The sequence below is a fragment of the Mustela nivalis genome (genome assembly GCF_964662115.1).
Source record: "Mustela nivalis genome assembly, chromosome: 7".
Classification (NCBI taxonomy): Eukaryota; Metazoa; Chordata; class Mammalia; order Carnivora; family Mustelidae; genus Mustela; species Mustela nivalis.
This window is the reverse complement of record NC_139026.1, coordinates 62,117,326-62,134,915: the sequence shown is the minus strand read 5'-3', so window position 1 is coordinate 62,134,915 and position 17,590 is coordinate 62,117,326. Positions and strand designations below refer to the sequence as shown.

General features: G+C 36.5%; 1 protein-coding gene across 4 annotated transcripts in view; it reads right to left on the bottom strand.

The window, feature by feature from the left end:
• The window catches only part of SLCO1C1 (solute carrier organic anion transporter family member 1C1), a 61,411-nt gene that overhangs the window by 21,704 nt on the left and 22,117 nt on the right, over positions 1–17,590 (bottom strand). For all 4 annotated transcript variants that reach the window (XM_082740637.1, XM_082740636.1, XM_082740638.1 and 1 more), the window contains 5 exons: positions 12,152–12,276; positions 8,768–8,914; positions 6,879–6,977; positions 4,873–5,118; positions 3,501–3,665 (listed from right to left, as the gene is read on the bottom strand). In XM_082740637.1, the coding sequence (XP_082596763.1) occupies positions 3,501–3,665; positions 4,873–5,118; positions 6,879–6,977; positions 8,768–8,914; positions 12,152–12,276 (782 nt within the window). The remainder of the gene's footprint in view (positions 1–3,500; positions 3,666–4,872; positions 5,119–6,878; positions 6,978–8,767; positions 8,915–12,151; positions 12,277–17,590) is intronic.

Below are 17,590 nucleotides of genomic sequence, written 5' to 3'. Positions count from 1 at the left end.
AATCTTAGGTAAACTTTGATAGATGAGTTAAAAAATTCTGATGATGAGCTTGGATCTCAGGGACCATATGAGTGTATAGAGGATTATGGCTGAAAGAAATCAACTGTCTACAACTTAAAAAACAATTAGATTCTTCTTTTCAGTTTTCCAAAAATGATTATGTCCAGAGAAGAAATATAACTCAAGGGAAATAATTTTATTCCTGGCTACATTATAATGTATGTATGCAATTAGGTAGACCATTGAATCTCTCAGAATTTTAAGTTCTTTCATCTGTGCTAATTTTTCTTAAGAATAATTTTATAGCAAAAGTATTTCATTTATTATGTACCCAATAAAGGAATGAGATTACATACAATCTCAATTTCTATTATAAATATCTTTTCCCAAACAATGCTCTTAATTTTCCTTTATGAAATAAATGTTTTTAATTTGAAATAAAAAATGAATTTTTTTTATTTTTAAATATATTTTTTTATTTTTTATAAAAAAAATGAATTTATCATTCTAGTGACACCAAAATCAAATGCCCTGAAACTTTAAGTGTTATGCACATGTTGAATAATAAGAAATGAACATACACTTAAAGATGTGCCACTTCATTGCAATTATTGGGGAAAAGATGGCTTTTTCATTTTGATAAAAGAACCTTGACCTTTTTCACATTATATTAAAATAATTAAAATGTATTATAACCAGCAGCACCTGGGTAGCTCAATCAGTTAAGCATCTGCCTTCCACTGGGGTCATGATCCCAGGGTGTTGGGATCAAACCCCACATCTGGCTCCCTGCTCAGCAGGGAATCTGCTTCTCCCTCTCCCTCTGCCTGTACCCCTGCTTGTGTTCTCTCTCTCTCTCTCTCTCAAATAAATAAATAAATAAAATCTTTAAAAACAATCCACCATCTGAAATGTATTATAACCTAAATGTGAAAGTTAAAACACTTAGGCTACTAGTAGAAATATTAGAAAAACATTTTCATGGCCTTCAGGTTTGAGAATTTCTTAAAACAGGCTAAAAATAGCACTAATGAGAAGAAAAAGACTGGAAAATGGACTTGTTTAAAAATATGAAATGGGTTGCCACGTGTAGGGGGTTAGCTTATGGACACTGGGGAGGGTACGTGCTATGGTGAGTGATGTGACGTGTGTAAACCTGGCGATTGACAGACCTGTACCCCTGGAGCTAATAATACATTATATGTTATTTAAAAAATATGAAGCTCACCACTAGGAGAGTAAAAAGAACTGAAGTCTGTGAGAAAATAGTTATAATACATATATTCAGTAAAGAACTTGTATCAAGAAAAAGTACCTATCCGTACAAATCAATAAGAGCGCAAGAGAAACAGGCAAACAATTTGAACAATATCAACAAAAAGAGAATGTTGGAATGACTAACAAGCTTGCAAAAAAGTGCTCAACATCATCAGTTACCAGTTACATGCAAATAAATTATAATAAGATATCTTCACACCTGTAAGAATGGTTACAATGAAAAACACTGACAATAGTGAGTATGACAGGGATAAGAGAAACTGGAATGTTTTTATACTTCTCGTGTGAGTATAAATTTACACAACCCTATTGTAAATGTTTTGGTTATATTTAATGGGTCTAAACATATATACTTTCCATGACCAACAATTCTGCTCCAAGTTACAGCCAAGAAAAACATTGTATATACACCCACTAAAATATATATAGAAGAATCAGGCAGTGTTATTGATACTAGTTAACACCAAAAAACACCCCTAATAGCTACCAACAATAAAATGAACAAACTGTGGTATATTCATGTGATAGGATATGACACAGAAATGAAAAAGATCAAACTGTTATACACAACATGAGTGAGTCTCATAGATTTTACTTTGACTGAAATAAGCTAGACAAAAAAGACTACATAGCATACGATCCCATTTGTATAAGTTCAAAAACCATCTATGATGACAGGGTTCCGGCAGGATTCAAGGTAATTATTAGCTCTGGGAAAGCATATGGAGTAGGATGAGGTTTGAGAGAGCCCTCCGTGATTCTGAAAGGAGCTCCACATTCTAGCTGACAGTCACTACACAGGTTTTGGTGTAAACATTTATCCAGCCGAGCTACACATTTAGGGGCTGCAGAGTTAACTAGTGCTTGTAAGTCATAGCTCAATAAACACAAAGGAGATTTTGAAATAAATTTTTTAAAATGTCTCCTAAGCTTTTATTTCTCTTCTATTCTTGTTAAAGTCAGTATAAAGTACCGACTGGCACAGATGGGGTTTTGGGGGGGAATAAAACCTAAAATGTTTTTTTCAGCTCCACCATTAAATCACACAATTAACTAAATTTGAACCAATCAATGTTGAAAGCAAAAGTTGAGTGGTATAGCTTTAATATTTATAATTTAGAAGAGTAGTCTGAACAGTCAATTAAATTAGCATCTGTTAAGTGCCCATTACCCAGGATTGTTACAGGATAATTACATATTCTGAAATAAGCTCAGAGGCCTCTTTCAGAGATAGATACACAGAAAATTTTAAAAACATTTTATGAAGAAGAAATGTTTTTAAATCATTGGAGTTTCCTACTACTAAGGAATTTGTCCAAAGGAATAAGATATATTTATGCCTTGAAACAGAACCATTAAATGATGTCTTCATGGACTAAGAGAGCTAATCCAAGTTTTAAAAGTATCCAATTACTAGGAGCATGATGTTCATGTATTTGCACATTCTGGTTCTTCTTCCTTCATTTCCTCATGCTTTTCTGTGCCCTTCAATAGCTTTTTCATCACTGACTGACCTGCTCTGCTAGAAACACAGCCCTTAAAAATAACCTGAATGCCAGGACTCAGAAAAGTCCTTTAACTCTGAGCAAAAACAAACTTTGTTTTGCAATGAGCACCTTTTAACCTCTCTGAATACTCACTTTTTTATAATCCCTAGAAACGGTTCAGGTTAAATGGCCACTGTTAGGAAGTTTTGGCTACACTTGAAAGACACATACCCAGTATCACAATCTCCTAATAAAATGCATATTCAGTTTATGTAATATTCTTAAGGTCACTCACTTACAGTTGTGAATAATTCTTGCTGCAAAGTTGTACCACCGACAACCTCAGTATTTTAACTGGATTTTTTTCATTCTGATACATTTGTTTTCACTCACTTTTTGACTTCACATCTAAAATGCCATAAATCATCTTTAGTCTAAACAGGAGAAGAGCTTTCTCTAAAATACCTAAGGGTTGGGCGCCTGGGTGGCACAGTGGGTTAAGCCGCTGCCTTCGGCTCGGGTCATGATCTCAGGGTCCTGGGATCGAGTCCCACATTGGGCTCTCTGCTCAGCAGGGAGCCTGCCTCTTCCTCTCTCTCTCTGCCTGCCACTCTGCCTACTTGTGATCTCTCTTTGTCAAATAAATAAATAAAATCTTAAAAAAAAAATACCTAAGGGTTAACAAGATGCAGCTGATGGTGCCTACTGGTGAGTGGGAAGGATAGATGAGCATACCGATAACAAAGTTGGCTTTGGAAGATGACTGCCCATACTGCTGTTCAATGTACTTGGGTTTATAGGTCACCATTCCAAACAAAGAATTGAACTGAACTGTGCTGGCACACAAATACAGCAGGTACAGTGGATTTCCAAAGAGATTCTTCAGTGATGGAAGAAAGTCTGTAAGACAAAAGTAATGTGGGAGTAATTAAAGACCATGTCACACTCAGCAGAAGACACAGTCTTGCCACCCAGGCACAGCTGGCTGGGTCCCACTGCTACAGTTAGAAGGAGCGGTTCTAGCACAGTGCATACAGACACTATGGATATGAAGCACTGGCATAAGTCAAGGCTGAGATCTGTCGGGTTCATATGGAGACACAAGCACTTGCTTCTACAGGCATATAATCTAAATTATATTTTTATTATAAATACTTTTTATTTTTTTATTTTATTTTTATTATAATGAAAATTTTATTATAATCAATCAATATAGTTATAATTTAATTAAAATTAAATTATAATTTTATTATAATTACTATTATAATTGTTTTATTTTAATTTACTGTAATCTAAATTATATTTAGATTACAGTTAGAGGTAGAAGTCAGACAGGAACACGTTCCTCCCAATGACATGGGTAGAAGGAAAGAGAAACAAGAATACTTCCTCCCCACAGAGCTGAAAGTCATTGGTAGGACATCAAGAACTTCAGTCTTCTGGTCTCTCCTCTTTAAACTTGCATCATGGTCACAAAGAAATATGAACCTTATCTCCATTTAATTTAATGAACTTAATCTAAGAAATGAGCTTTAGCATTCTCCCTTCTTCCTATGATGTAGCTGAAAACTTTGGAATGTGGAGATTTTCTGTAAATACTGTTTGCTGAGCCCAACTGAGGAGGGCCCTTGGTCACTTCTTGGTCACTCTTTTTCCATGTGGAAGGAATTCACATGAACATGTCTGGCCTTGTGTCCCCCCATCACACTCACTCCTTTGGTCAAGGGTGGGAAACAGGCACTAACACATTTGTCAGATGACTGAATCTCATCTGTTAAAAGGCCACAAGATCTGAAGATTCACTCTCTTCTGTCCACCCAGACTGATGGGAAGCAGCAATCCGGATAGGGGATCCATTGCTCGGTCTAACCTGAAGTATTGTAAGGGTGGGAATGTCAGCAATGAAGGTTACCCAAACTTTGGGTCATGTTCTTTAATCTATGCTCCAGTAATAAAGTTGACTTTGTAATCTTCAATTCTGTGTCCTGTATAGTTTCTGAAATTTTCTGAACAAACGATAGGGAGAGAAGGGCATTATATATAGATCCCCTACAGAGTCTCAACAGGAAAACTGAAAGTGCTTCAAAATCAAGGAGAGTCTGCTCACCTCTTGCCATTTCCATTATTTTTGACTTCTCTCCAAGGGATGTTTGGTAGTCTGCATGATCGTCCATAATAAACTTGGATTTCTCAGAGACGGAATTGGAATCCTCTTTACTTCGGTGTCTTGGAAGACTTTTTGGTAAACACCAGAAAGGCAGAGCTGCGAGAAGACTTACAATTCCTGCTATTAGGTAACCCAGCCACCAGGCTCCTACCCACTGGGGATCCTTTGGAGTAATGGTTATGTGATCTGAAAGACAGAGAGGATGGCTAAATTGCATATACAGCAAAGCCAGTGAGTTGAAATAAGCCTCTTCTTTTTTTTAAATCCTAGCATTAGCTCTATCACATCATAAGAATACCTAATAATTCATGCATGATAACTGTCTAGTCTGAACATTATCATCTTCTTGCTTTTTGAAGGAAACATACTGCTTTATTTCTGGAGCATGATGCTTTTCTTTATTTGATCCTTAGATTTAAAATATAGAGCCTAAATCCTGGGGGAGGGGGTCTTACTCTGGGGTTTTGCAGAGGAAACCCCTGGTCCATGACAGGAAGCAAGCACCCTATGAGGGAGAATTATGGGGGCTCCAAGCCTTCTGCCGGCTACCCCCCAACAGCAACCCTTGCATCTGGTCCACATATTGAATGTCTGTCCAAGATTTTTCTCAAAGAAAGACTGGTGCCAGTCTAGTCTAAACACTCAGTGTTACTCACTAAATAACTGTAATACTCCAGAGCTACTCTAGGTCTGAAGGCAAGATTTGTATATATAAATAAAATGTCAACATCTTATTCATCAGCAAAACTTTATTTTTGATACCATTTCTTATTTGACAAAAAGGTAAGTGGTGATGAAGTTTTGTTTTTTAACCAAATCAAGTGTTTTTTTTTTCTATATAAGAACCATAAAACTTATGATAGATCTACCTCCACTACACTCCGTGAGAACAATGAACTAAACACATGTCCTATGACGACTAGGCTCAATTGCCACATTATACTTGGTAAAATGTTCACACTGGCTCATCATCGCATCTTCATTTCTTCCCCTTAACAACTTCCCTCTGCAACACTCATCACACCTATGCCTTCTTATCTGAATCAATCTCCATGAGTGGATTTCAAAACCTCGGGAAGTCAAGCACTCAACTACTACTGTATTCACCATTTTGTGGTAGAACAGCACCTGGGATAGAATAGATGCAAAATTAATGAGGTTCATGAATAAATAAATGAATGAATAAATAAAATTTTTGGAATGTATCTTGCAGTTTATTTGATAAAAAAGAAAAACTGGCGCAAGAGTTTTGCATTTAACTTTAAGACATGTGGACCTCAAAATGCAGTTTCAGAATTTTAAAAAAATGAAACCTGTTTTCTTGTTTCTGCTTTCTTGAACTTCTTAAAAAAGGAAGAAAAGTGATGTAGTGATGTCCACATCTAGGAGGTACATCTCACAAGAAAGAAACACATTAATAGCATGGAAAGATGAGGTCCCCCATTTGTTCCCTCCACAAGCACTCTCCCAGAGAATAAGGTAGCCTTACTCTAATCTGCCTCCATCTGAAAAAGATCTGTATAGTAAAGAACATTATTTTGGTTGCCAGAAGACTTTCAATTCTTGGTCTGCCTGGCAAATCTACAAAATACATTATCAACGGATGTGACTGTCATGTTGCTACACCTGAACCAACAAGAGGCCACAGTTTTTAGTCTTAACTATGCTGGAATTCACTTGAAGTGGCAAACCAGAAGTGGAAAGGGATACATCTGAATAACAAACCATGGGTCATCCAGTTCTAACCACTGCCTATTTTTCATATTCCATTTATTAATGCATGCAGTGATTACATCAATGACCAATTTTCAGTGGATTATTTTCGTTTTATGAAAGATTGCCATCCTGTCACTTTATAAAACGGGAATTTGATATTTTCTACACCATCCCCATTAAAAATGTTCAGTGACTTAAATAAATAAATAAATAAAAATAAACTTCCTTACCTAGGTTTACAAAGCCAATGTCAACATACAGTTTGGCGCATAGTGAGCCTAGCAGGAAGCCAAAGATCGGTCCTATAATTGCAACCGTCTGCACACACCCTGCATCCAAAAAAAAAAAAAAAGAAAGAAAAAGGAAGAGAAGTGGCATTTTTCCACTTTTGTAAATTAATAATTTTTTAAACAAGAAATAGGAGTGAGATCCAGTTAGTAGCTGAAAATATCTCATCAACTCTTCACTTAACTGTGCTTAATTTGTCCATTTTTCAACCTTATTGAATCATGAAATAAGTCCTTCTCAGCTTTGGAAGAAGAATGAACATGTGGAAGGCGTTAATTGCCTCTTAGTAAGGAAATAACACCAGGATTCTGAAGAAGTTAATTTCCCCCAAATGGAGAAAACTTTACTCCCTAGAATTAGATTTCCCCTACTGGTTTAAAAAAAAAAATCAGAATTATACTATTTTGACAGTTTTTCAAAAACTTTCTATGGTTGGTTAAGTGCTGAGTCCTTTTAACATTAAAATTGATTTTTTCCACCTTAGTGCAAAAGTGCATGCATTCAGAGAGTCTGTGGGACCGTCTGTGGGAGCAGATCCATGAACACAACCAGTCAGACCTGGGAGTGCAGAGGGGTGCTCTTTGGAACAATCATGACCAGCCTGGGCTGCATTAATAGGAGATGGGAGCAGATTACTTGAAAAACACCATTTCTGGTTACCAGAAAGGTAGCTCTTCCTGGCAAAGTATGTCCCATCTGCCTTTCATGTCACCACAGAACTTCTCGCACACGTATCCCTGGCAGATTAATTTAAGAAAAAGAGTCAATGGCAATGAACAGATCCTTTCCCAAAGAGAAGAGAAGAATGAAGAGAGAGAGAGAGGGCAAGGAAGGGACACCTGGACACCTGCATGCATCTCTTGGCTTGCAATTTTTCTTCCAGTCCCCAGAGTAACTGTCTAGCCCATGTGATGGAGCTTCTGTGCCAGGTCCTGACTTACACTGCAGTGTTCCATTAGAGCAGGTAACCTGTTTTTAATTACAGCTCGCCTGACTGTAAGGAGAGCCCTCTGGAGTTCTGTACGCATGGCCAGGGCAGAACTGTACTGTAGGGCTGGTTGCAGTCCCTCTCAGTGAATTTAAATCTTGTCCTCTATGCCTTGAAGGCCAGGACCTCAAAAGATTAGAACCCCAAGAAATCAAGGCTGATATGTGAAATGGAGAAAAATTTAGTTTCCAAGACATAAGGGGCACTCAATAAATGCTGCGTAGATGCACCTGGCCTTGGAATTAGAGTTTGCTCTATTGTTTGTGTGTACATATGTGTGTGTGCATGTGTGTGTGAGATTTTAGCTGCTAGTCTATCTACTGGCACCTGTTCCAGGCATGGGTTCGCCTCAGGCCTTGCTCTCATCCTTCCTGTGTTTTTATCCATTCATGCCTGCTATTGAGATCTCAAAATTCCTTGCCCATCCTAGGAAGAAAATGCTTTAAATAGGGTTTAAAAGATGGGAAGTAGTTCCTAGGGCTCTGGAAACAAAATAAAAAATGAATATAAATGATACCTAGGTAGTTCAGTAGTACAGTTAACCCAGTAAAAAAGAACCTATGAAATCTGAAGTTCATGAAAATATTTGCATGAAGTCATACATCATGGCAGTCCATCTTCCAGTTATTTCTTTTTAATCTGATGTTCTTTCCCTAATGCAATAGGTCCTTCTAATTTGAGTTTCTTCATCATCCAAATCCTCAGTGTGGACCTCTGAACATGTGAACTCAGTAAAGGAACAGAATCTGAAGGATAAAACCTTCCATGCCCTATTTAGTTTGGAGTGGAGTCAAGAAAACTGGGTACTCTGCGTCCTCAGAAGATAAATGAGGTAGGTCTTACCAATATAGAAAGCAGAATTGTCTTCACTGGCAAAATCATCAAGGTAGGCGATGCCTAGAGGCTGAATCGGAGTTTCCCCAATTCCACGAAGAAGGTTCCCCAGGAAAACATAAACCCACATGGAAGAGCTGGCATCCATTTCACATTCTTGAAAGGAAAGCAAACAAGAGGAATGAAATTAGATCAGTATTGAAGTTAAATATTTATTCTGCATTTCTACAAGCTGTAGTAAAATTGGATTAGGATGTAAAAGTGAAATTTTCAACAGACATAATTTGATAGGAGTCAAACCAAGATTGGAAAATATTTAAGCTTCAGTGTTTTAGGTAGGGTAAATCCCTCAGAGATTTTGATCAAGGAACTCCTTTGATTTTTCTTTCTGACGCCTTGTTTCTAATTTTCTCTTCTCTTTCTTATTTTTATTTACACTGAGTTCTTTGAATTCCTATGCTACTATAACATTCAATATCCTGTCTGGGACAAAACACACAATTTTGAATGAAGGGTTTTCTCTTCTTAATCTTTAAACTTTTCTATTTTTCAACAGAAATCACTTGCAATGTTACTGCTGACCAACTTGTACCTGCAATTCAAAATTTTATATGGGTAATACTTCAACTTCAGGCAGCATCACAACTGCTTGACAACAAATAATGATTTTTTAGGGGTCAGGTTTAGGAAATAAAATTCACATAAAATTTTAAAACCTTATATGCTTTAGTAACTATTCCAACATAAAGAACCTTTCATCAGTATTCTTAGAATGAAATTCAAAGCTAACAACTTTTAAATGCTTTTGTAGAAGACATGTCTTGATATAATCATGTGAAGCTGAAGAATTAAGTCCCATATCACAAATGAAATACACTTTGAAGAGTTTAATCACTTTAATAAAAGAGATAATACTTTCTATCTCTGACAATCACCACTTCTGAGTGCTATTTTTCTGTCAGACACTGGGCTAAGTTATTGGCAGGCATTTTTAAAGTTAAATTCTTCTATAATCCTATAAGGTGAGAGTTATTTCCACTCTTCAGTAGCCCTTAAAGTAAATTTTGAAAGTAAAATATGGTTATTTAGAACTGAGGTGAATCCTTTCGTGCAGATGAGTCAGATTGTGTGACCGATAAAACTACTGTGTAGTTTTGTTGCTTCTAACTCTGTCTCTTCTGAAAATGTAGCCAAGTGATGAAGCATTTCTTCTTTAATCTTCTGTGGATTTCCAGTCTACCCACCCCCTAAATATAAAGTGAATTCCTTTTCTGGAAAAACTGATTCTAATTCAATTCTACCCTTAACATTTTTGTGATCCCAAGAAGCTTGTTTGTAGGGAAGTCTTATAGATAGGGGAAGACATCTTAGATCTATGCTTTCCAGTATAGTAACCACACAGCACATGTGGCTACTGAAGTGTAAATTAATTAAAGTTATAGAAAGTTAAAAATTCCATTCTTCAGTCACACTAGCTGTATTACAGTACTCAATAATGACAAGTGGCTAATGGCTGCTGTATCGAACAGCATAGATACAGAAAGTTTCCACCGTTGCAGAGAGTTCTTTCCAGTATTGTGGGGAGATGGGAGTTGTAGGTGGAGCATTTTTGAGAAGAGCCCTATATTTACCCCACTATCATTTTTAGGATGAACTTTGTGTCCACTATGTCTGATGTCCACATAGGTCTATGGCTTTAAGGGAGCAAGACCTCATTTAAATGAAAGAAAGAGATGGAGTTGTGAGTCTTATATTATATACCTGTCTAATAACTTGTCTCTCTTCCCATTAAAAACATTTTAATTCTCGCCTTTAACCCTGTTTCTCTTAACATTAAAGGTTTAAATATTTCCTAAGTAGTTGAATTGCCATTTGTATCACATCTTCCATGATTATCAAAAACAAAAAATCTCTTCAGTGACTGTACACATGTAGAGATGAAAGTGCAAGTCCTCCTCTTAGACTCTCCTCCTTCCAATGTGCTTTTCTGCTTCTTTTCATATAGCAGGATGGGGTAAACTTTTTCATGATTACATCTTCCATACTTTGTCCCCTCAAATTTCTAGATTTTCTTTAATCCTCTGGCCCTTCCCTTCATTCAAATAACAAGACCTCAAGTGTTCAGTGCTCAGGAAAAACACATCTAAAAAGAAAGCACTGGTCAGGATATCAGGGGAAACAAAAGGTTTAATGCTATAGATAAAAGATTGGCATGACTAGCAGGTAGATAAAAGAGAAGCTTCCATGCTGCCTATACAGAAATCAATCCGGAGGCTAGGCGCAGGGAAGGAGATTGGATTGATGAAGAGGAAGCATAGAGCATGTCAGTGCTGAAGGGCAGTAGAGAGAGGACACTGGAGCTCCTGCCTCATTAGCATCCTAGACACAGGGCAGACACCTGTGGGTAGATGGTGTGGACTCCATGAGCAGGGAGAACCTGTGCTACCATGGGCATATAGAGCCCAGGAAGGTATCAAGACCCCAAAGATGAGACAGTTGTACATTGTGGCTAAACACTCCTGCTTTGGACTCCTCGGAGGGTTTCTGGATGATTCCCATGTTCCCATGGGTGGCTCACAGAATGCATTGCTATAGAATATGTGTCAGCCATATGGAACTCTAACATTCTAACAAAATTCCCTGCATCCTGTCTTGTGTGGAAAATAGAACTATTTCTGAGTTTCTAAGACTGTCGCCTCTGCATCAGAGAGAGTTGTGCTAAAAAGGACATAAAGGTAGACACGGGGTGGCACTAATGTGACATGTATGACCACATACTGTGGCCAGAGGGATTTTAAATATCTAAGTTGACAGGGGGCTGATAACACCAAGAGGCCCCTCCCACGTCCACCCCCTTTGCTATTATGTAAGCTCCCCAGAATGTAAGCCACCCCTGGGAAAAAGGGCGAAGTTAGGGACAAATTGAGATTAAATTTTTGTCATTCTGATGAAAAGCGGCTGCACACAGATTTTCTATTGAGATCTGGAGGAAAAATATATTTCTTTCGTAGTGGAGCGATGGACTGAGATCTGTCATGTGCCAAGTTAGTTTTATCCTGATTTGGTGGCCCACCTTATTAGGAACTAATCGTTCCTAATCGGAACTAATCGTTCCTAATGAGCTTTTCTCAATCACTGGTAATTAATGGCCCTTTCCATAAGATTTGAATCTCTGCATATTCTTTTAGGATCTCATCATATACTGCCTTATATTCTAGGAATTTTTATGGCACTATAATATCACGATTTAAATGGTAAAGCTTTTAACAGAAAAAAAATCACAGAAATTTTTGTCCATCCTAAAGCACACAAAAAGTCTTTTTTTTTTTTTTTTTTTTTTTTTTTTTTTTTAGCTTTCTTAGTCAAGTAAAAAAAAAAAAAAAATCATCTTACCATCATTTCTTTTGGACTGTGGTTTTTCTATAACCGAGAGAGGTAATTGACTGTCTGACTCCAAGAGACATGGAGAGAGGCTGAGAGTAGAATTAGAGAAAGGAGAATACTTTTCATATCTGTACCTGTACAAAAAGAATGTTTTCTTTACTACAGATTCACTTAACATCATGTTAAAAATATTATATGGATACTATATGACTTATTAGGGCACCTGTTTGAGTTTGCAGCTACCCCTGAATCTGAATCACTAAAACTGAAACAGCAATTAACAGCAACGACCTGAAGAGATAGCCAGAAACTCTGCCAGGAAGTCTGGTTCACTGGTATTTCAACTAGATCCAAACCAATTACCTGGTGTGGTAAAAGAAAATAAAAGAAGAATCATTTGCAAGGGTTCCTTTTAATGTAAAAATAATGATCCTAAATCACCTGTACAATCCTGATGAAAAAAATATCCAACACTTGATAAAATCATGATTATCTCTAAGTCAGCATAAAAGAAATAATTTAAGAACTATTTAAGAACTAGGTCTTGCATAGTGGTTTTAGAGTTGTAAATTTAGTAGAACAACTGCATTGCTGATACTAGAGAATTGATGATGATATGTGGGGTTTGGGGATTTAAGTTTTTATTTAAATCCCAGTTAGTTAATATGCAGTATAATATTAGTTTCAAGTATACAATATAGTGATTCCACACTTACTGAAACATCAGGTGATTATCACAAGTGCACTCCTTAATCCCATCACCTGTGTTCTCCTCTAGGATTTTTCTGGTTTTAGATCTCACTCACATTTAGGTCTTTCATCCATTTTAAGTTTATTTTTGTGTATGGTGTAAGTCGTCCAGTTTCTTTCTTTTGCATGTTGCTGTTCAGTTTTCCCAACACCATTTACTGAAGACATTGTCTTTTTCTCATTGGATATTCCTTTCTGCTTTGTCAAACATTAGTTGGCCATATAGTTGTGGGTTCATTTCTAGGTTTTCAATTCCGTTTCATTGATCTATGTGTCTATTTTGTGCTGGTAACAATACTATCTTGATCACTATAGTTTTGTTATATATATATGTATACATATGTGTATACGTATATACACATAAATATATATATGAATAACTGACTCTTTGGGGTCATTTGTGGTCCCTTCAAATTTTAGGACTGTTTATTCTTGCTCTGTGAAAATTGCTGGTGGTATTTTGATAGGGACTGCATTAAATGTGTAGATTGCTTTGGGCAGTATAGATATTTTTAACAATTTGTTCCTCTAATCTATGTGGATGTAATGTCTTTCCATTTATTTGTGTCATATTTAATTTCTTTCATCAGTGTTTTATAATTTTTAGAGTATAGGTCTTTCACCTCTTTGGTTAGGTTTATTCCTACATATCTTACTATTTTTGGTGCAATTGTACATGGGATTGATTCCTTAAACTCTCTTACTGCCATTTTATTATTGATGAACAGAAATACAACAGATTTCTGTACATTTTTTATCCTGCCACTTTTTGTTTATTCATTTATTGGTTCTAGTAGGGTTTTATTTGTTTGTTTGTTGTTTTGTGTGTGTGTGTGTAGTCTTTCAGGCTTTCCATTTGGAGTGTCGTGTCATCTGCAAATAGCAGAAGTTTGACTTCCTCCTTGATGAGTTGCATGCTTTTTATTTTTATTATTGTTGTTGTTGTCTGACTGATGTGGTTAGGAGTCCTAGTACCATAGTGAATAAAAGTGGTGGGAAAGGATATCCCTGTCTTGTTCATGACCATAGAGGAAAAGCCCTCAGTTTTTCTCCACTGAGGATTATATAAGCTGTGGATTTTTCACAGATGGCCTTTATTATGTTGAGGTATGTCCCATCTAAATCTACTTTGCTGAGGATTTTTATCATGAATGGGTGTTACACTTTGACAAATGCTTTTTTTTGCATCTGCTTGGTTTTCATCCCTTCTTTTATTAATGTGGTGTATCACACTGATTGATTTCTGAATATTGAATCACTCTTGAAACCCAGGAATAAATCCCACCTGATTGTGGTGAATAATTTTTTTAATGTATTGTTGGATTCTGATTGCTAGTATTCTATTGAGAATTTTTGCATCCATGTTCATTAGGGTTATTGGCCAGTAGTTCTCTTTTTTAGTGAAGTCTTGATCTGGTTTGATATCAGGGAAATGCTAGCCTAATAGAATGAATTTGGACGTTTTCCTTCCTTTTCTGTTTTTTGGAACAGTTTGAGAAGGATAGGTATTAACTCTTCTTTAAATGTTCCTTAGAAATCCCCTGTGAAGCCATTTGGCCCTGGATTTTTGTTTGTTTAGTGGTTTTTGATTACTGATTCAGTATCTTAGCTGATCATAGGTCTATTCAAGTTTTCCATTTCTTATTGTTTCAGTTTTGGTGATTTATATGTTTCTAGGAATTTATCTACTTCTAGATTGTTCAATTTGTGGCATACAGTTTTTTATAATATTCTCTTGTAATTGTTTATATTTCTGTGGTGTTGGTTATTTCTCCTCTCTCTTTTGTGATTTTTTTAAAAAAATATTTTATTTATTAGAGAGAGAGAGAGTTCACACACAAGTGAGAGGGAGAGGGAAGGGAAGAACCAGACTTCTTACTGACCAGGGAGCCCGATGCAGGGCTTGTTCCTAGGACCCTAAAGTCATGACCTGAGCCAAACGCAGACACTTACCCACTTCACCAACTGAGCCATACAGGTGGCCCTCTCCTTTGTGATTTTATTTATTTGGGTCCTTTCTCTTTTCTACTTTGAGAAGTCTGGCTAGAGGTTTATTAATATTAATTCATTTTGTCAAAGAACCAGCTCCTGATTTCATTGATCTGTTGTATTGTTTTTTTTTTTCCTTTTTTTAGTTTCTGTATCATTTATTTCTGCTGTTATTTCCCTCATTCTTCTGGCATTAGGCTTCATTTATTGTTCTTTTTCTAGCTCCTTTAGGTATAAGGTTAGGTTGTTTGAGATTTTTCTTGCTTCTTGAGGTAGGGCTTTACTGCTCTATACTTCCATCTTAGAATAACTTTTGCCACACCCCAAAAGTTTTGGACAATTTTGTTTTCCTTTTCATTTCTTTTGGTGCATTTTTCATTACTGTTTTGGTTTTCTGGTTAACCCATTCATTGTTTAGTAGTATGTCATTTAACCTCCATGTGTTTTTGGTCTTTCCAGATTTTTTCTTGTGGTTGACCTCTAATTTCATAGTGTTGTGGTCAGAAAAGGTGCATGGAATGATTTCAATCTTTTTGTATTTGTTGAGGCCTAATTTGTGACGAATTATGTGATCTATTCTGAAAAATGTTCTATTTGCACTTGGAAAGAATGTGTATTTTTTTGTTTTAGAATCAAATGTTCTGAATGTATTTGTTAAGTGCATCTGGTTCAGTGTGTCATTCAAAGTCATTGTTTCTGTATTTATTTTCTGTTTAGATGATCTGTCCATTGATGTAAGTGGAATGTCAAAGTCCCCTACTATTATTGTATTATCATCAATTCCTTTATGTTTGTTATTGTTTTATGTATTTGGATGCTTCATGTTGAGCACATAAATTTTTACAATTATTAGATCTTCTTGTTGGATTGTCCCCTTTATTATGAGATAGTATCCTTTTTTTGTTACTTGTTATAGTCTTCATTTTAAAGTCTAGTTTGTCTGATATAAGTATTGCTACTCTGGCTTTCTTTTTATATCAATTTGCATGATAAATGTTTCTCTATCCCTCACTTTTCAATCTGTGTCTATAGGTCTAAAATGAATCTATTAGAGGCAGCATATAGATGGATTTTTTAATATATTCTGACACCCTATGTATTTTTATTGCTTAGTACACTTACATTCAAAGTAATTATTGACAGATATCTGTTTATTGTCATTTTATCCTTATTTTGTCATTGTTTCCAGACATTTCTTTGATCTTTTCTTGTCTTTGTTACTTTTGGTCTCCTTTGCACTAAAAGAGTCCCTAATATTCCTTGAAGGGCTGGTCATGAATTCTTTCAGTTCTTATTTATCTGGGAAACTTTATCTCACCTTCTATTCTGAATGATGGCGTTACTGGTTAGAGTACTCTTGGCTATAGATTTTTCCCATTCAGCACTTTGAATGTATCATGCCACTCTCTTCTGGCTTGCCAAGTTTCTGTTGAGAAATCTGCAACTAGCCTTATGGATCTTCCCTTGTAAGTTAAAGACTTGTTTTGTCTTTCTGCCTTTTTTTTTTCTTTATCACTATATTTTGCAAATTTAATTGCAATAAGTCTCGGTGTTGGCCTGCTTTTGTTGATTCTGATGGGCATTCTCTGTGCCTCCTGGATCTAGATGTCTGTTTCCTTCTGCAGATTAGGGAAGTTTTCAGTTATTATTTCCTCAAATAAATTTTCTGCCCCCTTTCTCTCTCCTCTTCTTCAGAGACTCCTATAATATGAATGTTATGTTTGATGGAATCCCCAAGTTCCCTAAGCATATTCTCATGTTCCATTCTTCTTCTTTCTCTCTTTTGTTCCACTTCATTATTTTCCATTGTCTTCTAGGTCACTAATTTGTTCCTCTGTTTCTTCCAGCCTGCTGTTCATTGCATGAAGCCTGTTTCCAATTTTGTTTATTGCATTCTTCATCTCTGATTCTTTTTTAACTCTCTTATCTCTGTTGTAAGGGTCTTACTGATGTCTTCTATTCTTTTCTCAAGTCCAGTGAGTATCCTTATGATTCTTTTTTTACATTCTCCATCAGGTATATTACTTATATCTGTTTTACTTAGATCTCTTATCTTGTTTTTTCATTTGCAATAAATGCTTCCTTCTTTGAATTTTTTCTAAGTCTCTGCCTTCTTCTCTGTGTTAGAAAAGCCAATTATGTTTTCTGCTCCTGAAAGTAATGGCCTCATGAGTAAGAGATCATGTAGTGCCCAGGTCCTGGTTTCAGGGAGTATCTCACGTATATGCTGCATGTGTTCTGGTGTTGTCTTTTATCTAAGCTATCCTTCATGCCAGTCATCCTCAGAGGCTCTCCTTGCCTTCAGTGGATAGTATTTTATCCCTGGCTTGAATACGGTGAGTTTTAACCAGGTGTGCTTTCGTCTGCTTATGAAATGAAACTTGACACCACTTCCACCAGAACTCAAGCCCTGCAGAATTCTCTGCTTGGGAGATATGGTATGAGTAGGGGTTTGTGCTAGTCTTTCTGAGGTAGGGGCCCACTGCACCGGGACTCTGAGGCAAGCTTAACTGAGAAGAGCAGTCCTGCCAGAGTAGGGCTTGGTATATGCAATTTAGGTAGCCAGTGTCTATAGGTTGCTCTGTGTTTATGCCAAGGGAATGGCCAGTCAGCTCCTTTGTTTCAGAGGTGTCTATGTGAGTGCTCTCTCTCAGAGACATGCTCCAAGAAGAGCAAATAATGTCCTTGTTGTGTGCCCTAGGCATTCTT